This window comes from Nipponia nippon, unplaced genomic scaffold (genome assembly GCF_047370975.1).
Source record: "Nipponia nippon isolate SJK-2023a ecotype South Korea unplaced genomic scaffold, ASM4737097v1 scaffold_5, whole genome shotgun sequence".
NCBI classification, from domain to species: domain Eukaryota; kingdom Metazoa; phylum Chordata; class Aves; order Pelecaniformes; family Threskiornithidae; genus Nipponia; species Nipponia nippon.
In genome coordinates, this window is record NW_028262369.1 from 58580228 (window position 1) to 58605596 (window position 25369).

Genomic DNA, 25369 nt, shown 5'->3' on the forward strand with positions numbered 1-25369 from the left:
CAGCCACAAGCCACGCACGCCGAGTCTATGATATGAAAATCAATCTGTTTACGAGCAAAAGGGCTGGCGGGTGGCAGGAGGGTTAAACTGCTTTAGGCATTAAGAACACAGGTGTAATTCACAGCAGTCCCTGGGAGCTGTTCCATAAGCACGGGCTGCTGGCAGGGACTGACAGTCAAAATGTGGCTCTGGCCAGCCATGGCAGGCAGAGGTGGGTACGGCAGCAGAATTACACAGTGGCCTCGCCAGCTTCTGCATGAAACACAGAAGATTGTGTCTGTTCTGAAGTGATCAGCGATTCCCTGTGATCACTAGGGAAAAGGGAATTAAAGAGGAATTTGATGAGAAGACCCGCAGCAGATTGAGCCCCTGGGAGAAGTTGCAGACAAGGCAAATAAAAGGGCAAATAAAGAGAGGGATGAGTCATAGGGGAGAAGAGCAACCCTGGGGTTACCCGGCAGAGACAGGAGGGCTGGTACGAGCGCAGAGCAGAGGCGGGGGCAGTTCAGACAGGGCGGTGATGGGCTGAGTACTGCCACAGGACCCGGGGCGGTTGGAGGGGAGCGCCCCGGCGGGTACCTGCCTGAGGGTGGCTGCGGAGGGGCAGAAGGCACCTCAGGACCCAGCGAGCAACACCTGCCCAGGGCTCGGATGCTACCGCAGAGTAAATGCATGCAGGAAATTAAACACAGTTAATCCATGGAACCAGTAACAGTTACTTACCTCCAGTAAAACCTGTCAGCAATGAAGCAAGCACAACCGCCTAAGGCCAGTTTGGTTTCCTTTTTTCTAAATACATTTCTTCTACATTCTAGCAAAAGCCAGTGTTTAGGCCCTACTGATCACCATCTGAATACAACCACCAGAATCAAAATCTGTTTGGGCTGCAGTTAAAGTTTATGGGAAAGCTTTGTAGTGCAGGAATTTATAGATTTGTTAACCACGAAGCTGATACCCACAAACTAGCAAGAAGATCGATGCTCTTACAAGGCATGAACGCCTAGATCAAACAGCAGCAGAAGCAGAAGGACTTGCAAACTCCATTCAATAAACACAGCTGATGAGCCTCCACTGCCCAGCAGTAACAAAGATTCATGGAAAGAGCTGTGTCATTATCATGTCCTTTGCATTTATCTGCACACGGAGGTGCGCTGACCAAGGGCCAGTCAGAAAACAGAAAAACAACAGTTTAGTTGTTAGTTTTCCAGCCACTGACTCCAGGGCTGGGAGCTCACACCTCTTGGTCTCTCTGAGCTCGCTTGAAACTCAGCTTGGTATTGTTTCCTCCAGATGTGGTGGCCTTGGGTACAGCAAGGGCTGAAGATTAACTCCTCAATTAGAGGCAAGTTCAGCAGAAGTGTTGGCAAAATCCCAAAACTGCCTCTAACCATGCTAGAGGGCACCCCTGCCACCCCAATCCCTTCAGCTTCAGGGAAACAGCCAAAGCAGCCAGCAAGTCCCAGAACCAGGGAGCTTCTTCCGAGCGCAGCCCGCGGCCTCTGCGCCATCGCTCACCTCTCCCGGTTACATCGCTCTGCACCGTTGCTCTTCCTTCTTGGGGTCTGAACCTGCAACACCCTTCAGCACCCGACGGCTCTGTTCAGTGGCCGCTGAGGAAGAATGAAATTGAGCAAGGACGACTTAGCTTTTTAAACGGGCTGCTTCCTCCTGCTCCGCAGTCACTTCTGCAAACTGGAATGAGTTATGAGGAAAAGAAAAAGAAAACACACAATTTTCTCAGAAGAAGATTCCCACAGCTGAACACTTGCTCTTTTACAAGGACTGCACCAGGAGCAGATACAAAAGATAACCATTCCTTAGCAATCCCTGTTTCTTACTTCATGCAGAGCCACAGTCCTCTAGATGATTTATGCTAGTTGCCTTAAAAATAGACCAGATTAACACGTTTGTGCTCAAAATACGGAGTTGAAATAATGGGCAGTTAATACTAGACCATGCTTTCTGAAAGAGAAGAACACAAGCTAAAAATCACTTTAACTTGCATCAAAATCCCAGCGCTCCAACGGAACCCAGGTCTCTGCACAGTGCAGCCCTAGCTGGCTTGGGGAAACTCCTCGCACAGAAATCGGAATGCTGTCGTAGGAAGAGATTCCGAAATGAAAGCTTAATGAAGGTTGTGCCATCCAATGTTAGAAACCAATTTGTGCCATTCCCTATAAATGTATCAGTGATGCATACAAAGACAAATCAAACAGACATATAGAAATGACTTTTTATTTTGTGAAGAACACTTGAAAAATAAAGATGAAAGCTTCTCCAGGCTTTGGAATATAACCGTCAAACTGTGGAATCACAAAGACTCCATTTTAAAAAGGTGTTCCCTCTCCCCACCCCCATTTTTAATGAACTCTCTCCTTGTGGAACGATGCACAATAGTTTTAAGGAAAAAATATGCATTTTGAGCCAACATTAGAAACAATCCAAGATTGGTTCAGTGCAGGCGCTGCTACATTACACTTGAACAAAGGCACATACTAAAATCCCCCACGTTACTACTCGTAATCCATATTTAAATTTCTCCAAACTTTGTGTTTTCAAGAAAAGACTAGAGTTATTAAAAGTAGGTGGGAAGGCTGAGCTCAATACAGCTGTCCAGCACGGAACTGGAGGAATTAAAGTGACAGCAAAGTAAGTGCAATGCGATGGAACAATCTGCAAACACAAACCTTTCTTGCTTACCTTAATAATCAGCATGTGTGATCATTTCTGGCTTGCAAGAATACTTGTTGATATGGAAGAAGGCGACACAAAACAAGATGGGGAAAGCAACTGCCTGCCCTCACCTCAGTCAGAAAATCTATCCATAAAACTAGGATTTCAAGATTCAAGTAAAGCCTACCTACAACCAAAACAGTAAGGAAATTAAAATATCTCCTTCTTGAATGAGTCGGCCCAAGAAATCACAGAAGCACCTGCTGAATTTTAAAGATATGCAAAGAAATAAATACTAATTATAGGCTTTGAGCTGCTTTTGGCTTTTTGTTTTTTTGCTGATAGCTGAGAGTGTCAGTTTTTGTCTTGAAGCTGTCTGAAATACCAGAATATTGTTAACCTATAAAAGGTAAATGAGAGATCTTCTCACATTAGCCAAAATTTTAGTAGTCTGCTGTGCTGGCATCTTCTTCTACAATATCTTCTACACATAAACGAAACAGGTTAAACGTTCACAGTAGCCCCCAAAAGTGACTTGTATTTTGTCCTCTCATTATCGCAGTTTTAATTAAGGATATTTCAGGCTATGTTTGAAAGTTATTTTTGAGCAATCGCTTTGCTCATTTCAGAACAGGTTTCTGGACATTTGTGCAGTTCGACAAGGCTCTGCAGCGCGTTTGATAGCAGACTTCACTCGATATGGCAATCCACTTGCACAGGTTCCCAGCCGTAAAAGGCAAACACGTTAGATGCCACCAGCACCTGACTGCTGCACAGAAATGTTTGTGCGTTATCTTCCACTGTTCCATTTTCACCTTATCATTCAAAACATGTTTAGAACTTGATTATGAACAGTTAACTCTGTTAAGAGTTTGGGTTAATTTGTCAGTACTAGCTGTGCTCAAAGAAAGTTCTGAACCTGACAGAAAATTACGTTACCAATAGTCACATACAGTGGGGGAAACAGTTTCAGTATTGTAAGCGTTAGAAAAGTTTCAATAAAGATGCTGAAACATCAGCTTCTGGTAAACCCTGATTCCCAGCCTCAGGGGTAAGAAAAATATGGTCTCTCATCAGCTAGTTACACACGTTCTCAACCTTGAGATCCAATCTCACAAGCATTTAGTAAACATTTTACTTAAGAACCTTTGATACTGAGTTCAGCTGGTAGTCAGCCGCATACACCCCCTTCTGTTACAGAGGCTGTAAGTCAGCTGTGTGACGCCAAGAGAAACTTTCTTTTTCTCCAATGCAACAAGGAATATTAGAACAACTGAAAAGGTAAGAAATGAGGGAAAGTCCTCTGAATAAGAGTACTGAAAATAAATACAAGCCTTTTTCCTGAGTACAATAAAACCCACTTAAGACCAAATATCAGATCCGCCAATTTTTTCTGTTTTGTTTGTTAATGAAGCTTATGGACAACAAAAAAGCCCTAGCAACTTTAAAATTTAAGGTTACCGCACTGTGTTCCATATCACAAAAGGTCTTCAGGTTTGAGAGCTTGACTGATTCTGAACTTGCTCTTTTTTGAGCCAATTTAGTACACTTTGTCCAGAAATTTCTACATTTCCTTCATTCCTGAAATCTGACTCAGTCTACTACAGACTTAGGTTTATATATAATGAGACAAAAGCAAATTCTGGTATCACTAGTAACTTCAGTGATCAGAGATGGAAAAAAAATTCTAAAGAGAGATGATTATGACTGCATTAAAAACCCAGCAAACTCTGTAGTGATGGTGCAAGACATCAGCATCTAACAAAAAAAAAAAAAGCAGCAAGCATTTAGGGTGATTACAAAACAGTCACCAAAAGGTTATACAATATATTAATCAGTTTTCTCATGGATAAAGTGCATTTACCTAGCCTGAGAATAAGCACCACATTGATAAAGGGATGCTAAAGCACTTCCCCAAGAGAGATTAGAAGAAAACCAGAGTTATCCTGAATCCTATATCCAGTTTGTCTCGGTGATTCTTGAAGACACTTCGGGAAAGACCCTCTTGCTGGTCCAGCTGAGGTACTCCATTCCAATTGAGTACATCGGTAGTACAGTCTGGTCAGCAACTCATCTCCTGGTACTATCTGAAGACGCCCACATTGATAGAAAGAGCCACTTCTGGTTTACGGTGCTTAATATTCAGCTTCTCCTCAGAGAAAACATGGTCCTGTAAGCGTTCGGCTTGCCGACTATTACAAAAACAAAAAAATTAAGATGCCTAGTATTAGCGTTGAGCCTTAGCACCAACAGCAGCATAAGCCTGGACTGGAACCTGATTTCCACTTAGTTGTAAGAATGACATTGCAAGCTCACACTTACAACCTGTGCAGGGCCAGTGCAGCCAAGGAGTTAATTTTTCATCTCCAGAGGCAGTGACAACTGTTGTGGTGTGTTGCAAGAGGAAAAACTGAGGCTCGGTGTAGGAACATGGCACTGACAGCCAGGAGTTTGAATTACCTGAGCACTTCCTTCAGGACTACTGGAATTGTGTGCTCTAAGAGCACCCAGCTTGCACTGTCCCCAAAAATTATCCAGGTATCAAGCTAGTCCAAGAAGCAGCAAAGAACAGTTTGCATATTTTAAAGAAAAATAAGTGTAAATATTCAATACCTTTTCTTTTTTTCTAATGCAAGCTGCCTTTGTTTCTCTTTTCCAACGTCATCTCTCACTGTGCTGAAGTCCTTAGTGTCATCAAGGAGAAGATTCTGTTGTGAAAAAGGATTTCGTAGATGAAAATTATAAGCTCAAATTGTTTCCCACATGTTGCTCAGTTTACACAATTAATTTTCAAAGCATTTCCTCTAACTAGTTTTACAGCAATTAACTTCAAGTTAACTAACTGTCAAAGATTCAAAAAGGCAAAAAAATTTTTTAGACTCCTCTGTTTAGTTTTTGTATTTAACAGTGAATTTGCCTTATTCGGAGATTTCTCTCCATAGTCTTTTCACGTACTGCTTTAAAACCATACAGCGAGTATGTTCTTTCAGAGGTCTCCTAAATAAGCCTTATTGCTAATTCAGAGCTCAATAGGCTGCTGTGTAATTCTTTTTTAAATAATGAAATAGATCTATAATAATTTTTTGGAAACTATAATGGGTTTAAATTTACAATATGATTTTCAAAGGGCACTGCTCTTGGATTTTACTCTGAGTTGGAAAAAAGAACCCCAGCCAATAAAACAAGGGCAAGAAAAAAAATCCAGTTTCTTCTGGATAGTGTTTAAGCAGAGAGCAGAAACTGACTGCTTGCACTGGCTGAGAGCTGCACAAGATCCTCTAAGGTATTGCCCTCTAGTGCCAGTACTGAGACAGAAGGCGAAAAGCATGAGACTTCCATCAGGTTGATAAAGAACAGGAGAAAAAGGAGAAAAAAACACCAGTAGCAATAAATTTCCTATCCACACAACGTACTGTCCAGATTCACATACCAATACTTTCATAGAGATGTAGCGGGATGCAGGAAAACCAGGAAGAAATTAAGATACTGCAAAGGGGATAGTGCCTGAACCTAATCCTGGTGCAACAATTAAAGCCAAGCTAATTTACCTTCACCCCAATAATATCTCCATCTTTCAGGTGATAAGGTGCTGACTGTAAACTCTCCTGTTTTTTCTTCCGTTTCCTCTTTGAAATTTGCTGTGTCTGAATAAAATCAAAAGCAGAAGATTCGTACATGGCAGATTTCAGAAATCTGCTTAAATACATATGCTCAAGAGCTGCAGCGCAAACCAACACATACTTCTCTCAAACAACTGTTGGATTCTGTCATTCCAGATCTTACCCAGCTCGACATTGGCAGCCACTCAAATTTTTCAGGGAAGTATTTGGCTATTTCAATTTTATCTACAGGAAGACAATAGTGAGAAGCCACTCGTTGCCTCAGTGCCCAGGTTGTGCATTCTTTGGAGATATCCCACACCAAATCTGTGGAGTCATAGTAGTCCCTCTTCCCTGGTATGCCCATCTGGACTCGAAGCAGCAGTTCGTGGGGGCTGTCATCAGGAAGAGAAAATAGACCGTTCTTGTGAGTCATGCTTTCAGAATTCCCATCCAGAATTCCCAGTTTTCACTCCCCTCCTGCCCTCCCTCATTTTTGTTTGTAGAAAACAAAAAATAAACTCCAAAATATTCTCACATACTGACATCTGTAATCCTGACAGACAGTTTAAGTTAAAAGCTGCTCAATTAAGTCTTATCTCAAATGCACTGCCGTAAGAAATAAGTATCTTGAGATCTTACCCCAAATGCTCTTCTTTTTGCAAAGGTTCAATGCAGATTTCCACTCTGGCACCCAGCTTATAGTCACTGAAAACAAAACAAAGATTATACACATTTCCAGGCATATATTCTAAGTTCCTGAGTAGAAAAATCACAGTTCTAGTCAAGCAGACCTGTGCTTATCTGGAAAACCAAAGCAAGAGGCTATCGGAATAAAAATGAAAAACTCAGAAAAGGACAAAAATTGCACTTAAAAAGACCTAAAATAAAGCTTAGCAGAATAAGCATGGTATGACCTACTTATGCTCACACCTCTCCCTTCCACAGCTCTCAAGTTAAAAAACATGCTCAGCAAAAAACTGAAGTAACCAGAAACAAGTTTTCTGTTTGTGTTTGACTGAGCTGATTTATTTCTCCACCAATCCATCTCACAATCCAGTCAACAGTCACTCTGTTGCAATGATACTTGCGCATTCAATAAGAAACTTACTTGAGTTGCTGCTTGTTGTTTCGTAAAAGCTTGCCTGGACGCTTACTGTCCACTGTCCATGCTCTGAGAAATGAGGGCAGTGGGACAATCTGCTCCTGGCAACATGGTAAGGTCATAGCCTGAAAAAAAGAAATATTTCTTCAATAATTTTAGCAGCCAGTCTCCTTGGAAAAAAAGAAAACCACTTGATTAATTCTCAGTGCAATACAGAAGCAATCAGAAATAGGGCAAGGTATTTAGATTTATTCCACACCAGCTATTGCTTGTGACTTACAGGTAGTGGCTATGATCAACATATTTGCTTTTCAACCTCAAAGCAAGTTGGACTTCATTCCCTCCCAACATTTCTCAAAAATACTGAATTTCTTTTTTTAACCAAAAATTGTGTAACTGGGAGGGAATGAGGCTGACAGAATCATTACCCCAACCTCTAGCCAAGTGCTGAGCAAGCTCCTTTAATCCCTTTTCAAGGACACAATACTCTTTCCATGCTAAGACAATTCTCGTTGTTCACAAGATGCAAATGGTCAGTTTTTCATAGCAGTAGTTTGCCAGAGACTGAAACGGAAGTCGGACCCAAAAGAGTAAGCGTTGGTATGGATCAGAATCAGATGAGATATCCTTCCCCACGCATTTTAAGTAGAACAACCAACTGGCTAAACAATAAAGAGCCTTATGATAGGATTGGTTTATGTCTTTGTGGTTTTGGTGTTGTGGGGTTTTTTTCGTTAGGCTTTTGTTGGTTTTTTTTGTTTTGGTTTGTTTTTTTTTGTTTTGGTTCAGGTTTTTTTAGTGTATTAAAATCATACTTTTATGGTTAAAAAAAGCATAAAAAGGCACCTTAGTTTCTGGCCAAAGAAACTAAGCTATACTTTCCTGAATGACAAACATGACCTTCTGTGCATCAAAAGCAATTCTTTATTCATTAGATTCAACATACAAAAAAAAAAAAAAAAAAAGGACGCAGAAAACTAATACAGGAACAATGTGGAAATGGAAAGTGGCTTTTTAGGAAGTGCTTGTATGTGTGTGCTTCTCATGAAGAATTTTTACATTGTGAAATAAAGATAGGGCTGCAAGCCAAAGTTCCAGATGAAGTGCAACAAGGCTTTTGCAGGTCAGGACACATGACAGGTAGAATGGCAACTGCAGGGGACATACTAAGGAAGTCTCTGAGCTACATGCTCCAACTGCCTCTTGGTACTTACCACTGAACATGGCATATAAGCAAATGCCATATCAGAACATACTGGAGACAAGGGAAAAGGAAATAAAAAATAGGTATTAATAGAGCTCAGTTAATCACAGTGTTGCTGTACATTTCCAATACAGAAGAACATCTAACCTGCATCTTCAGATCTTCCAAAGAAGCTTCTCCTGCTATTTCTATACTGCCAGCATAAGAAAGATCCATGTCTGTGTGGATGTATTCTGGTGAATCTTTAGATGGGGAGGAAAAGGGGAGAGGAAGAAAGAAACAACAGAAGAGTCAACATGACTTTGTTTATCGTCCTAAGAGGTAACAGTCACTTCACGGTGAGATTTCACTTAGAGAAGGGACCTGACCTCAATTTTTTTTGAAGGACAGTTAAAGAAACATAATATACAGTTGATACAATACATTCTGTTAGTTGCCAAACAGGAATAGTTCAAACTGATCCTATATTGCAAATTTTAAAACTGAGACCAGTTATTCACATTGGTAAACAGTATAAGTTATTGGTTATGACTCTGAAATATAGGGTATGTTGTGAGGAAAGTTAAATCTGCTCTTACCTATGCTACTGAAATCATCAGGGAAGAAAGTAAAACTCAGAAAAAGTTTGAGAGAAAAGAAGAAAAATGCAAATAAACCTTCTAAAAGGAGAGGGGTCCTGCTCTGCAACACAACTCAGTAGCGAAGGAAGAATATTTTTCCTGTAGCAAGCAAAATCAGTTTCTTTCCCATTTTCCAATTCACAGTTGTCCCCACTTCATTGTCTTCTTCCTTCTCAACCCTCACTTGACTTTCCTACCCTAGCTGGTTTTTGATTTGGATTTGACCTTTAGAAGAACAAACGCAGGTTAAAATACTGTATGTAATGTCTTTTATTCTATGTAAGATTTACCGATAGCTCCTGTTAAAGCTTCTCAAAATGAAACATAGCCTAAAGTGAATTAAATAAGTTATTAGGAGTCTGGCATTTGAAACCAATCACCTGTATGCTCTTTGAATAGATGCTTTACAATACTGCCACTGCCTTCAGGTATGGAGAAGCCATTTTATTTACTTGACAAGTAAAGAGCCCCTGCTTCAAAATTTAGTGGAAGTCTTACCCTTGACCAAATATAGCTAAGGAACGTCAGAACAGTACCACTCAGCATTTGTGGCCTTGTAAAAAAGTGCATCTGTCTCCTAAGTGGCTCCTTTCACTATAAACTTGCTGAAACTTTTACAGTCACTCATAGGTTTCAGAAAGATTTTAAGGTTTTGGATTAAAATTCTGGTTTTGACTCAAAGCCCTCAGTGCAATCACAATCAGGCCATATGATTCCTTTCAAAACCTGATCAAGCTCACCTCCTGCAGGAGACACCTGCAAAGCATCCATCCTGCAGGTCATCCCATTCACTTGGTCTTGTGCATTCTCTCCATGTTTCATATGACTTGAAGACTTGAACCACCAGATGGGTATTTTCAGGAAACCCTGCAAAGTGAACAGAAAGTACTGAGTAGCTCATGTGTTCCAATGTAGACAAATGAACAATTTCACCTTCATCTCAGGAAGAAGGAAAAGACTGGTTCAAATCTGAGCTTTTAGAAAGGCACTGGCATTCATCTAAGATCACACATCATCAGCTCTCACTTCCTACTTTTATACGGACTAGAGTTCTATGTAATCCATACAGGGGGTAAATATCAGATGCTTTAAGACGATTTGGGAAGAACTCCAATATCTGCTGGATAAATTGGGAATCTTGTAACACTATGTCTCTGCAGAAAAGCTTCAGCATGAGACTCACGAGAGCACAATCTATGTGAAAACACAAGTTCAGGAGGGAAGGGGTTGATGGAAAGGGAGACAGGCGTACCACAGTTGTCAAACTAGATTAGGACTGTAACCAGTCCTATAACATGCCTACAGCAATAATCAATATCAGTGACCTCCCATAACGCCCCCTGCAACCATCCCTAGAAGATATCTCTTGGCAATGTGCAACAGTTCAAGTTTGTCCTAGGACCTGACTGATGTTATTTTTGAAGATATTCACTTGCAAAGAATCCCTCTGACAGGCTCCTCGCGTCACGCCAGCACCACAGCCCCAAGGATGCCAGGCCCTCTCCTCCCCTCTCCCTCAGGGCTCAGCGCAGAAGAGATGGCACCTCTCCACACTCCAGGGGCAGGGCCAGGGGACGTGGAGGAAGGGCCCATGCAACACTTGGCAATCGGCAATTCTTTTAGGGTGTGCTGGGAGACCATGCACAGGGCAACTGCGCCTGCAGGATGTCTGAATGCTTTGCCCCCTTCTCAACCACTGTCGGGCATGGGGGCCTGCACTATGTGCACCTACCGGGTAGGTAGGGGGGTCACTGAGGACCCCTGACCCTCCTGGAACACTGTTGCCACCATCTCATCCAGGGAACCCCAGGCATGGGACGAGGAGTACAAATCTGAAGGCAAACACTTCAGAGTTCCTCTATTTTTATGATTGTGTGAGGAAGCAGTAATATGAGAGCTGAGCCTTCGCAAGAACCTGGCATTCCAGAAATACTGATTTCCTCCGGATCTGTTAACCTTAACACACTTCTAGGCAAAGAAGCTGCAATGGGCAAGCCTTTTACTACAGAAGTTGAAAGAAGAATAAATACCGACAGACTAAGAATATATGATAAATGTTGATTGTCAAGGCTGTCAAACTACAAAAAGCATTATTCATTCTTGCCAACCAGAGTTTTTCCAACGGAAGGATTTTTAAAATAAGCAAGAGGGGGAAAAAAAAGAAAGGACTATCATATTCAAGTCTCCAGATGCTGTCAGCTGACTAAAGAACACAATCTCTCTCGTTTTACCTTTGGTGGAAGCTTTCCTTCAGTGATAACCAAAGTATCTCCTCTGCAAACATTAAGTTCCTTCAGAGTGGCATTCTGTAGGAAGAGAAAGCACAGTACCCTTGTAAGTCTACATGTTCTTGTGCTTTGTTTCCTAAAGTTATGTTGGTGGTTTTTTAAGCCATGCACAGGTCCAAGGTGTTTTGCTTTCCACCAGAGCACAGAGATATCCATTTAACACCCACCGCTTGGAGACACCTTTGCAGCAGCACACAAGTATTGCACCTACAGGAGTCTGCTCTGCAGGAGTCCTTCCAGAGCATCCTCTTGAGCTATGGACTTCCTGAGCACCTCCACAGCTGACCAACTGACACCTCATGCTTCTTGATAGATGTATCTTTAGATAGAAGAGTGTGGCCAGCAGGTCGAGGGAGGTTATCCTTGCCCTCTACTCTGCCCTGGTGAGGCCACATCTGGAGTACTGTGTCTGGTTCTGGGCTCCCCAGTTCAAGACAGACAAGGAACTACTGGAGAGAGGCCAGCGGAGGGCTATGAAGATGATTAGGGGCCTAGAGCATCTCTCTCATGAGGAAAGGCTGAGAGAGCTGGGTCTGTTTAGCCTAGAGAAGAGGAGACTGACAAGGAATCTTACAAATATCTTAAGGGCGGGTGTCAGGCAGATGGGGCCAGGCTGTTTTCAGTGGTGCCCAGTGACAGGAGAAGGAGCAATGGGCACAAACTGAAACACAGGAAGTTCCACCTGAATACGAGGAAAAATTTCTCTACTTTGAGGGTGACAGAGCAATGGAACAGGCTGCCCAGAGAGGCTGCAGAATCTCCTTCTCTGGAGATACTCAAAACCCACCTGGACGCCATCCTGTGCAACCTGCTCTAGGTGAACCTGCTTTAGCAGCGGGGTTGGACTAGATCTCCAGAGGTCCGTTCCAACCCCAACCATTCTGTGATCTTTAATGCACGGAAAACCTAGCCTTTGGAAAAAACTGTGTGGATATGGCTTAATCCTAGTCCCTGGAAATAAGAGGCAGGTGCACAAGATTTGCATTTTAACCATAGGTATCCCAACACTGCCTTCAGAAGGCCCTGTGAAAATAAAACAGTGCGTGTACTCATGTAGCACACACAAAACCACCACACATCTGCTTTAATGCAGCTCTCTTCAGGGAAAGCCTCTACAGGAAAATGGAGTAAACAAACTACCGCATGATTCAAGTAAAAAATAGGATCCTTACTTCCTGACTTAGTGCTTCCCCTGCTTCATAGCACCAGTCAATCCTTCTCAAATGCCAGTTGTCCCCTACCAAAAGACAAAAACATACATATGAAAAACTAATTAGCCAAAAATGCTGTTTTGAAAAAACATTACAAAATTCTTAGTAAGTGTCAAGGGGTTCATTTGCTTGTTTTGTGGTTGTTTGTTTTTCAAACACAACTCTGACAAACTGAATGAAGTACCACCTTCGTGTCCTTCCCCAGATCCTAGAAACATTTTGTTGTCTGGAAATGGTCTTCTCTTATTTTTATAAACGTCTCTTCCTCACCTACCTAAATAATTTCCCTGGTTTAAGAGGAAAGGGAAGGAATTGGTTTGATGACACTTAAGGGAGGGAAAAAAAAAAAAAGCACTGCAGAGGAAAGAAAATTAAAATGTTGAGAGGGGAAAAAATGTCTGGAAACACTGGGTGTGAATTGATGATGAAATTCCCATGTCAATATACCATTTGAATCAATGACAGGCTCCTTAAAATGAAAACTATACTTTAAAGGAAAAATCCAACTTCCCCTCCCCAACTGTCTACCAGGAGACTTCACTCACACTGGACAAAAAAAAAAAAAGATGGTGTATTCCAGAAACTACGATACTTTAGATTTAGCACCTATATATAAAGCGCACTAGGAACAGAAAGAACAAATCCAATTGAACTTTGACCAAAGTTATTGTTATTGACATTTATTTGAGCAAAATAACTGATGAAAATACACTTTATTCTTTGCAAGGTACAAAATTTGACTTTCATAATAAAAAAAAAAAACCAAGCCCAGAAGGAATCTTGTCAATAAATTGGGGGGAGGGGAGGGGGAATACTTTGCAGTCTTTTTAAATAACATCAAAATCCACTGAAGTCTAACATTTCTTTGAATGAGAGCAGTCAGATCACAAATCTCTACACAAGGCCAAATTCAATTTTTCAAGAATGGTAATATAAAATAAAGCAATAAAAACAGAACCATTGCTGCTTGGCAGTAAACCTACACTATAGGGAAATAAAAAAGGTTAAGTTTATATTTTCAAGACAGTATTAACTACTTCAACTCATACGTACATGTACACAAGAGCACAATATTTAGTTTTCATTTGGACTACACAATGTATATCCTGACAGTAATGTGTTTCAGGTGAACTTTTATGGTTTTTGGAGCGTGGCTGAATTTCCAGCCCATCACTCCACTGTAACACAAATTCAGTATTCAATGAATGTTTAGAACAAAAGCTGGAAAACGATGCCACTCCCAAGTCTCTTTTCCTCCTTCCTCCCCATCAGCATCAAGGGAAAGAGATGTTCAGCCAGGAGATTCACGTGTGATGCTAGTGTTGTCTATATCTCTTACTTAATCCTCACATAAAAGCTTAGGAACAAGAACCGCTACCACTCAGATTCCCAAATAATAGCCAAACTATGATCTCATTTTGAATAACTTGTTTTTGCAAAGTGACCAAAAATTATTTTTTACAGTTCATCTCATGCATTGATTCCCACTATGGTAGCACATCTTGTCAAAACAGCCAAACACCTCCACCTGCATCCAGGCAAATAGTCTAGGAACTGTGGATTTTGCCACGTTTTGATTAAACAGAGAGCTTGAAACTGATTTTGAAGAGCAACTACACAGCCAGCTTTTATCAGAGCAAGACTGCAAGTTTATAATTCTTTCCTCTCTCGTCCTCCCTTTACAATGACACATAGATCATTGTAACAAACTTATGACTTCTAAGTTTTAGGGTAGAAAGAGCTGCCTTAGAAATCTGGAAACCCCTTTAAAAAAATCATTAAATAACAATATAAATACAACTAACCTGATAATCCAGATTTTTCCAGCATTAAATTTAGACACTGAAAAAAGAAACATACAATGAGACTTGTCTCAATACATAGGTTGGGAAATAAAGTTTTCAGCAAATCTACACTAGAATTTTCTAACATAAAAACTGAGTAACTGATTCCTCATCAATTCCTAGAAACAATATAATTACAGAGACATGGTGTATATGAGTTATGTATTAAACCTTTCAAGTATGAGATTGTTTTCAGGCAAGAAATTTACTACATCAGGTGAGACAGCTTTTAGAAACTTAAAAAAAACCTAAAACAACAACAACAAAAAATCTGTGCTGTCAGTTTGTTGCTTTACTTGAACAAATTCTGTCCCAGAGTTTGAAAATGCACCTTTTAGAAACTAAACCTGCAAACTCAGCACTTTTCAGCCACTACTTGTGGACATTGGCATTCTGTGCCAGAAGTCTGGATTGGCAGTACTGCGAACTGCTTCCTTTGGTCTGTGCACAGTTCCTCCTGACTTCTCTCACTCCAGTTCTGTGCATTCAGAGTCTGATGAACTACAGGAGAACTGAGGCAGGCTTTGCCATGATTGTGTATCATTCTGAGGACTGCTATGTGTAAAAGGAGTGGCTAGCCAGGCATGAAGCAGTTGGACTATGTTCATCCTTGGGAAAAAGCAAGATCTTTACTACTTGGTGAAAGATCAAGGCATTCTTCCCTGCCGGCCTTTTGGAGCTGAAACACTTCCTTTGCTTCGGTGTCTCCTGGTGACCTGATGTGACATACGGGTAATAAGGCAAAGTTCTCCAGGAGCAGCAGACCTGACCCTGGCATGACAAAAGCTTTTAAAAGTAGCTAGGCTTACCTCTTTGACAGAGGCACTCTCTTCCACAACTATCTCCATCTCAGGGCTTGTGTTTTGGTCACTCCCAACAATAAAATATAAGAAGAGCTAAAAAGGCAAGTATAAGCTATCAGAATACATATTTAAGTATGGAAATACTGTGAAATAACACCCCCTAATGCACACATATACCAGCTATTGCAAGCCTGCCATCAGTCGAACCGCACTGAAACTCCTTTGGGCTAAAGCAAGCAATCCATGCAGGACAAACAGAGAAGCACAGGCAACTGAGTATGGCCATCAGCAGAGCTTCATTAACCATCTGTATATGTCTGCTGCAAATGAGAGATAAAACCTACTAGCACTCTGATCTTTAGAAATATAGAGCACAGAAGTTGGACAACCACAAACAGACGAATGAGAAGCGATTTACCATTAGTCAAGTGAGCTATATTAACTGGTCATCTTAATGACCAGGCCACTGCTCTTGGCCTTCTGCAACTGAAATAAATGGTGTGAGCCTTCATGCTCATATGTATAATTCTCTGTGTCACTGAGCATTTTTTTCCATGCCGTTTACAACCATTACAAGAGTAAAAAGAGGACTACATGAAATATTGGGAAATGTAAACAAAGCATAAAAGCAGCATGAGACTCTTTTCAGTCACAGCACTACCATACCTGAGTGGAAGTTGGAGCTTTCCCATGACACAACCCTAGCAAGCTTCCCATTTTCAGTTCCGCTTCCTTGACAGTATAATCCTCAGGCACTTCAGGGAGGACAAAACCAAGGAGAACATCATAAGCTGCTGCTTCCTGAAAATATCCATTCTATTATGCTGCTTTTTAGAGTAAGATAAAACTGTTCAGTGACACGTAGAGAACTTCACTTCCACAGTGTTGACATCAGATCTGTAAGCTTCCTATGATGACAGCACAGCAACATTTGTATAAAGGTTCTTCCCTATCACCCCTTGTATATGGGGTGACAGAAGAATTTAGGTTGGAAGGGATCTTTGTAGGTTGTCTGGTCCAAACTCCTGCTCAAAGCAGCAGCAGCATTGAAGCCAGATCAGTTCACTCTGCGCTTTTTCCAGTCAAGCTCTGAATACCTCCAGGGATGGATATCTCCCAGCCCCCCAGGGCTCCCTGTCTATTGTTTGACCATCCCCAAGGTTAATTCCCTTTCCCCCACACCATACCAGCTGGAATCTCCCTCACTGAAACTTTTGTCTGCTGCCTCTGATCCTTTCCATGTGCTCCTCTGAGAAGAATCTGGCTCTGCCTTCTCTATAGGTCCATGTTAAGGAGTTAAAGATGGCAATTACCCCTCCTCCCACCAAGCCTCTTCCTCTTCAGGCTGGGAAAAACCCAGCTTCCCTCCTCTTTCATATGTTCCAACTCCCCAACCATCCTAGGTGCTCTCCTCTGGACTGACTCTAGTTTGTAAGGGCTTCTTTCTCATGCTCGGGAGCCCCCAAAATGGACACACTACTCCAGATGTTGTCTGACAAGTGCTGAACGGAGGGGAATTAATCTCTCCTTGCCTTCCTGGATGTGTTTTAATAATGCAGTATATTAGCAAAATAGCAAAGACACAGAAAATGTTTCCCAGCAAGCACAAAGCAGATCCACTCAGTTCCTCACCACTGCCTCAACAATGGCAAAAGCAAAGCTGGGGGTCCTTTTCTGCTGAACATTGGCCATCAGGAGCACAGTTATATAGTGTCAGGTGGTATCGCATGCTCATATAAATCAAAGAGCAGACTATGTCATTAACATGCTCCTCCATTCTTATGGAAGCAGAAATCCACACGTTATTCAGTGTGCTTCCTACATCACAGACCCAAGTTGCCTTCTCATAGTAAACAGGAACCTAACAGTGCTTCTTCCACCACCACAGGACTCAAGTTTGCTGCTCAACCTGTTCTGAAATCCAACCTTGCACATCAATACTCTAACAAATACATTTAGTCCATTTTGTTTCAGGAAATAGAAGTTAGAAAGACATGGAACAATGACTCTGCTTCCTGGAACATCTAGAAAGTTGCTCTGTAATGTATTAAATATGATTCAAAACAGACCATTTAGAGATTTTTCAATTTATAAAATAAGTATGGGACATAGAACTTCGTTAATTCCCACAGTCCTGAAGCACATGGCCAGTGGTCAATAAACAACGGCAGGTAGGCTAATCAGTTTTACTCATTAGGGATGCAAGTAATAAAACTTAGCTGAACATTTAAGTTTAACTTCTAGCTTTGTATTTGTACTGTTAAACAGAAAAACTGGAATAAACCCCACACAACTGCATCAGTTAAGCCTGGAAATTAATGTAGTTATGTGTGTGTACTTCTCCCAGGAGAGGACAAAGGGAAGCTTAAAGTCTCCCAACTGAACTTCTAACAGAATGCTGATTAAATAAATAAATTTACCTGGAGAAAGAAGTTTCCCATTTCCACTAACAGGTCTAAGACAGCTGTCATTTGCTGCGACAAAAAGGGCAGGAAAGAGAGATAGATGTATTAAGTAATTCAAATAAGAAGAAATTTGGCTCAGAAGTTCAGACAAATAACATATTTACAATTAATGACAACAGGTTTATCTTAGAGGCCTCCCTCTGGAGGTATTACATCAAAAGTACAATTGGAGAGAGATTCCTAGAGACTTCATGAACAGTCTTAGTTTTTATCATTTCAGTGAAAGATTATTTTCTCTTTGAAGCCAGCTCAGTAAAATACTCTAAAACTGACCGAGTGCTTCAAAAGGTAAAGGCATCAACAAAAGCTTTAAAGAAATAAAACTGGAGTGTCTTACAAAAAAAAAAATAAGGTTAAAAAAAAAAAGCAGTCTTCCTCAATTCTTAGTATAACACTTTAGTAAGACGACATGACTATTCCTACTCAAACACTTCTGAAAAATAAGAGCTTGATAAAATGTGTTTTAATCAAGATTTACACTGATTTATTTTTTTAGACTAGGAAAAATAATAATTTTATTCAAAATTAGATGAATTTGAAATCTTTTGCACCCTCTTTCTTCCCCAAAAAACTCCTAACAGCAATGGATTTGCTGTTTTGAATAGACTGATGCAAAAAGCAGGAAGCCAGCCAGTAAATTCTAACATTATCAGCTCTAAAACTAAAGCAGCTGAACACTTACCTAGTTCCTCCTCTAGCTGAAGCTCCCGTATTGCTTTCATTTTGATATCTGACATCACCTAAAAGAAAGCAATATTAACACCTCTAATACAGAATGCCAGTAACACACCTGCTGTTCAAATGTCAGTCCGCAAAAGGCAGCCTTCACTTGAAATGCATCCTAGCTATGTTCTTATTCCTGTTAAGACTATACACAGCTGAGAAAACATTTCTTTAACATTATAATACCAAATATATATAATAAATAAACTTACTGATATCATAACGCATTTGTGGAAATTTTCCTTAAAAACAGTATTCCAAAGAAAAGAAAGTGGTATTTAATTTTTTGATTTATCAAAAGACTAATATTTCACAAATAGTAATTTTGTGAGCGAAACTAAGTAGCACTTCATATTTTCTGTAACAGGAAATAATTTAAAAGGCAGAAAAGGTACCAGGGAAGCCCACCCCTTGGGGAAAACCAGCATTTTTTCCTATCCTATGTTGAAAGCAAGAAATAATACCTTCCTCCTCTTTTAGCTTTTGTTTACTGACATAGCCTCACCAAACATACATTTACAGGATGGTCCAAAAAGGAAATTGTTTCACACTAAGACACACTAATGTAGACTGCACTGGTTTAAGTTACCAGCATTACAGTCTTATTACACAGCAATCAAAGTATTCCAGTAACGGTAACTCCAAGTTGCACCCTATTTCCATCACAGAAAGACTTCAGCCCTGAGGTTAAATCCACTCATTAATTGGCCCAAGTGCACTGGCCAAGCTTTTCAGGGAAGCAGCCTGTGTTATATTCCTGAACAATCAGACTCCTTACTGTTTCAATAGTGGCAGTAATTTTAACGTGTTTCTCTTCATCTTCCGTTCTGCAGAAGTTTTTAACTTGCAGCCAGCTGATGTCATATGTAAAAGCAGTCAAATTGCCACTTGACACATTCACGAAACTGTAAGAATGAGCAGTGCAAAGATAGTCAAAGACAGGAAAACTACACATTGTCTGGGCTAGATTGCTAAATACCAAAGCTCTCAAATAAAACGATAATGCCTAGGTCATTAACAGTGATGGCATGTCACAGAGTAAGAGTCAGAGGCCACAGGCAGCATCCAGCCATCTCTAGGCTGTTTTTGTAACTGGCTTTCAATGGAACTTGAGCTTCTGAAGGCACTTCAGAGTCTAAGCCACTTTCTGAGGCTGGATTTAAGGCTTCTGGAAAAAAATATGGTAAAAGCATACCTAGTCATAACCAAAATCTGAGATTTTCTCTGTCTCTGCTACTGTATATAACCACAGAAACAGTTCTTGGTGAAGAACCCTCTCACTGCTTGATTTAATCTCAGTTTTTCAGTACTGTTTCAACTAGGAAGTCAGAATTACATGTCTCTGAAAACAGGAACCTAACCTCAGGGCTATACACTGGGAAGTGAAATGAGACCAGAAATTTGCCCCTGGCAACTTCAGATTCAACTGGGAGATTCAGCACAGCTGTATACCCTTCTGATACTGCTCTGTTCTCTCATCCCACCAGTTTCCTTGGAGAACCACACAACTCAAACCTCAGAAATTCAGGTTATGCCAAAGATGTGCCAGCAAACTGGGCACAGGTTGTTCTTGCTAGGTTTTTCCCTTTACAAGTGTAAGTCAAAGGATGTGACTGCATCTGCACTTCAAGAGCAAAGAAATATCTAATAGTTGATAAGTACCTGCTTTCCAAAGCTTAAGATTACATTATATTGAATTAAAAAGCTCAAAGGGACAATTAGTTAAAAGTGTATATATATATATACACATGTATATAGCGCTAGCATAATTTTAACCGAACAGATTTTGCCAAAATTGATTTTTTGTTTAACTATACTTGTGATCAAAATGGTTACCTCTGGTCATGGCTGTCTAAGATTAGTACTGAGCATCCATCTGTCAGACCAACACTTTTGACTGTTTCCTTCATATCTTCTTCAAGAAAAACTTCCCAGTTCTTGGCTTCTTTATCTGGTCCTGAGCCATTCTTTAGGATGATTCCTCCTGACGGTGCTAAGGCTTTGTGCAGATCACCCAGTTTTGTGCTGCATGAAAAGACGTGCTGCGATTCTGTGAAATGCTGACCCTTCCCTCCTTCGTTATACTCTGCTAAACGAAGAACGTTTACAACCACAGGTTCATGATCGGGGCCTGTCATCACCTTTGTACCACCAACCTGAAGTAAGGAATGCAAGATTTATGCAGTGGTGATCAATAAAATACAGAAAAGACTGGACAGCAATAAATGACAACAACAAAATTATTGAGACAAGAAGATGAACCCTCTCTCCTAATTAGAAATAAACCACCTTTGACCAAATGCCTACTGAACAAACAACTAGAGTAACTCAAAAGTGTTGGAAAGAGAAAGCATAATGCTAAGGTCTGCTCCAAGTCTGCGCGTATAGTAAACATATCGGTAACAGCAGCTGAGAAACCAGTGGACACTTGGTCTCAATCAGATTAATAGAGGAATTTAGCCCCTCAGGATATTAAAGAAACACCCAAAAGTGTGACTGAGGCAGATGAAAAGAGTGAGATTTTAAAATCTGGCCTTTCTGATATTCAACCTAGGCAAAAAAATATAGTTCCTTGACAAAGGCTATTTGGTCATGCAGGAAGCTGGAGACCATACCAAAAGTACAACCAAGACAAGAACGATTCTCTTACTAGATTTTTCTTTTGGTTTTGGAGAGGGTTTTTTGATAAATCAGAAAGAAAATGTATACTTTTACAACAAAAATCTTTTAAAAGTAATATTCTATTCCATTACAGAGATGGAATAAAATGCTGTTACATAACACTCTCCATAAGAGGAGAGCCATGAAGATGGTGAAGGGTTTAGAGGAGAAGCTGTACGAGGAGCAGCTGAAGTCACTTGGTCTGTTCAGCCTGGAGAAGAGGAGACTGAGGGGAGACCTCATCATGGTCTACAGCTTCCTCACAAGGGGAGGAGGAGGGACAGGTACTGATCTCTTCTCCCTGACCACCAATGACAGGACTCGAGGGAAGGGCAGGAAGACATGCCAGGGGAGGTTTAGGTTGGACATTAGGAAAAGATTCTTCACCCAGAGGGTGGTGGAGCACTGGAACACGCTCCCCCAGGAGGTAGTCATGGCGCCAAGCCTGACAACATTTAAGAAGCATTTGGACAACACCCTCAGACATACGGTGTGAATTTTGGGGTTGTCCTATGCAAGGACAGGAGTTGGACTCGATGATCCTTGTGGGTCCCTTCCAACTCAGCACATTCTGTGATTCTATAACCACTGAGGCAAGCATTTGAAAGTTAAGCAGAAGCCTTAATATTAAAAGGAAGATGCAACACTAGAAAAGGAGCACAGTATTTCAGGGAGACCATACACAAAAGTAGTCATTCACAGGTATAATTTTATATGTGGAATGATTCACTACAGGACATAAGGTTTTGTTATCTCATTACTATCAACTGATCTCCTTCCAAGAGGCACCAGATGTTTTTGGAATACACTCCAATGTAACTGGCATTGAATATCTACAGGCACCTATCAATCTGACCCATATTGCATTCTGCATAGGATAGTTCTATTTATAATTTTGTCAAGCATCACATTGTACACCACTCAAGGTATACTGAAAAGCTGTAAAGACATAGTATCCTAGATGAGGCTGAAGTGGTGTCCCCAAAACCAACGCTGGTATGTCAGCAGCACATCTGCGGAACAGCGTGACATTTCCAAAAACGTGTCTGGAGATCGCATCTTATCTCTTAGAACTGAGAAGGAGAGAAAGTATTTGGTTCTTTTACCTCTTTCCCATTCCACACGAAGATATCTGCTCCATCAGCCAGCCCAATGCCATCCAGTGTCAGCTCATCTCCTAAAAAGGAGCAAATCATCAAGTTCTTTCCCCCCAGCAAAGCAGACAAGCAGGGTCAGCTGGTAAACTGAAATATGCTGGCACATTCTACTCTGGCTCAAGTGTATCATTACAAAAGCTGCTGTGTGGTGAGCATTTACGGTGGGTAAGTTAAGGGTCACTCATGTAGCAAGAGCAACACAAGTGGGTACACACCCTTACAGCACTCTCACTGAGTAGAGAGGGCCACAGCACGAAGGTTTCAATTCAATTTCCTGTGCAAACTGAGGCTCGTTAGCACTTGGCAAAGCTTCTTGGTCAGGATTATCTACATGAGATTTAACAGTGAATCAATAGATTTAAAATAAAAAGGTTAGATTTAATAAATGAGTTACATACTGTACATTCCAAGCGCGTTCTTTGCAATACTAATGCCCATGCTGCAGTCTCTTTTACCTTCCTACCGTAGGTCAGATTCAGATGTTTTAAAAGTCATTTTCATTTAAAGAACTGCACTAGCACCTGGGGGAATATTTACAGCAGCTATGAATGCCTCTGTATTGTGATATCAACATCATAGGAAGTTGGGTTATGATCAGGTAGAACCCTAATTTTCTGAAACAGACCACAATAAAAATGGCTGATAGGCTTTTGAAGACTAACACCTAGAATTGCATAACAATGCAAAGCTGGAGACAGAACTCATGATTTTAAAATACTAATGTACTCTTAATAAATTAAAGTACTCTTTGTGTAAGCATTTTCCTTTACAAAATTCCTACTTCAGCTTAGTTCTAACCCACATATTTCTTCATGCTGGGTCTTCTACCCCTTTCTCTACCTACTAGGTAAATATTATGAAAGCAAACATTCATAAGCAAATCAAGGTCACAATACAGACTGATATATTTTTGTCAGCAAATGTGTTTAACTTGCATAAGATCTGCAGTCTTACTGCACTTCACAAAAAAGATTACACATAAAAGTCTTAAAAAACTTCATTTCACTAATAAGAGTGTCCTAAATACCTTAACGGCAGTGGACTTGCATGTAAGCTTGAGCTTGAAGCATTCAGCAATACAATTCTCCAAGATGTTTTACGTATGAAATCCTCAATATCTGCAGTAAATACAACACAAATAACATGGAGGCCTTGTATGTAGTAGTCTTACCATCAAGTATCTGGTAAAGATGCAGTCCTGCTGGTAAAGCCTTGGCAATACTGAGAATCACGTCTCCTTCCCAAGATTCCAACATCTAGTTGGGAGGAATTAAAAAAAAAAAAAAAAAATTAAACCACCAGCCATCAGTAACTCGCATCACTCAAAATCACAACGTTGCTGAAAGCCGTTACAGCCTGCCTACCAAGCTCACTTTGACACTTAACAAGTAACAGCTATTTACTTCGACAAGGCCAGTAACACAGAAAACAGTCAAGCATTTAGGACTTGCCTTTCAGACTAGTCACCAGATAGACAAAAATAACATTCCAACTGGACACTAACCAAAGCTTGTGAGGTACAGGAAAAGCAAACAGTGTTTCCTGACATTAAGTTAGCTCTGATTTAGATCTCCATAAAAAAAGCATTTTACAAATTGTCATATTCCTTTAACATAGTAGAGAATAGATGCAAAGATATCACATTCAATAGTCAAGCTAAATGTTTCTTTTAAGTGATTTTATTTTTTCTTAAACTACTCTGATTATTTCCTTTTAAGGCCAGCTAGCTCCTTGCAAATACAAAGACAAATCTGTCACAAACTGAAATATTAAGAATAAGCCTGGAGTTTTGCAAAGTGCCAATCCATGCCCATGTACATGCTGCCCAAATATAAATAATTAGCTTATGAGACCTTTAAAGTTCACATAGTTAAAGATTCATCAATTTCATGGCTTCTTCAATACTTCAAGAACAGACCTCAAACCAATGTTTCCTTCTGTGTAAACACATATGGTTTTTAGTCTCCTAAAACAACATTTACTGTTGAAAATTTCTCATTGAGATAAAAATTGCAACATAAATACATATGTAAATGATGTTGTAGCTCAAGTAAAACTAAAGTGTTTGAGTTCATTTAATACAGCAAGTACCTGGAATACTGATTGTCGAAGGTCTCCCACCGTTTTTCTTCTATCAATAGTCAAATCCACAACACTCTCTTTCCAAGTAAGTGAAGGATGCAAAGCCCCATTTTGAAATTTATAACATGAACTCAAATGGAGATGCAAATCAATGCCATGGTTTGCCGAGTCACATTCCGCTCTTTGAAAGAATAACACAATAATAAACAGGTGAATTTAACACCGACAAATAGATAGCTTATTTCAGAGATACTTCTATGCAGTTGTCCTGGAACTGATACCCTCATGACTAAATTCACTGTCACATTCCCCCCTCCATCAAGGGGTATGCAAAGAGGTGCTCAAAGATGACAGTGATTTACACATCATACAATACAGAGCTAGCACAGACATTCTCCACATAAGCACTATAACAGTACATTCTGTGTGTTTCTACACACACTTCTGTGTGCTTCTACCTTTCTAAACAGAATGGCAAACTTTGTCTTTAGGGATGTGGAGATTGTAGGTTTTTTCAGGCTGTGTTCCAGATCAGTACTCTGTTGAAATGCAAAGACAGAAAAACTGGATGGAAACTGAGTCAGGACAGACACAGCCATGCCTTCCTCCTTTATATCTGTATCCAGTTCCATTAGCTATATGTAGCAGCAAATACACCACTTAAAAAAATAAACGAGTGAAATTTACACAGCATAAAGATATCTCACAAGACTTGTGTCTCTTGTGCGTGTCTGTATTTTGATAGCTTAACTGTAATTCATGCATATCATCAGTTGTGTGTGTTCCTCAACAGAAGGAAGTTTCAATCAATCCGAATACCACTAGTGCTTTCCTCTACGTTTCTGGCAAAGAATACTATTTATCTGTTGTTTCGCAGTGAAGCAAGTCATTCCCCCTTCTCCCAGTGGAGAACTCCCTCTGTAAACAGAATTAA

At 40.4% G+C, this 25369-nt stretch overlaps 1 protein-coding gene across 15 annotated transcripts in view; it reads right to left on the minus strand.

Moving 5' to 3' along the window:
• The window catches only part of USP40 (ubiquitin specific peptidase 40), a 54818-nt gene that overhangs the window by 13645 nt on the left and 15804 nt on the right, over positions 1-25369 (minus strand). For 9 of the 15 annotated variants that reach the window (XM_087730486.1, XM_087730485.1, XM_087730484.1 and 6 more), the window contains 21 exons: positions 24445-24616; positions 23525-23609; positions 22303-22373; positions 20372-20691; positions 19314-19440; positions 18495-18552; positions 17768-17821; positions 16014-16102; positions 15354-15440; positions 14506-14542; positions 12662-12726; positions 11433-11507; positions 9942-10068; positions 8729-8823; positions 7384-7502; positions 6915-6980; positions 6415-6667; positions 6222-6317; positions 5287-5381; positions 2701-4865; positions 1516-1692 (listed from right to left, as the gene is read on the minus strand). In XM_087730486.1, the coding sequence (XP_087586612.1) occupies positions 4757-4865; positions 5287-5381; positions 6222-6317; positions 6415-6667; positions 6915-6980; positions 7384-7502; positions 8729-8823; positions 9942-10068; positions 11433-11507; positions 12662-12726; positions 14506-14542; positions 15354-15440; positions 16014-16102; positions 17768-17821; positions 18495-18552; positions 19314-19440; positions 20372-20691; positions 22303-22373; positions 23525-23609; positions 24445-24616 (2200 nt within the window). In that variant the 3' untranslated portion in view covers positions 1516-1692; positions 2701-4756. Of the gene's footprint in view, positions 1-1515; positions 1693-2219; positions 4866-5286; positions 5382-6221; positions 6318-6414; positions 6668-6914; positions 6981-7383; positions 7503-8591; positions 8633-8728; positions 8824-9941; positions 10069-11432; positions 11508-12661; positions 12727-14505; positions 14543-15353; positions 15441-16013; positions 16103-17767; positions 17822-18494; positions 18553-19313; positions 19441-20371; positions 20692-22302; positions 22374-23524; positions 23610-24444; positions 24617-25369 lie in introns of those variants that run through there. The other 6 variants (XM_087730487.1, XM_087730489.1, XM_087730495.1 and 3 more) reach the window with 6 other exon arrangements.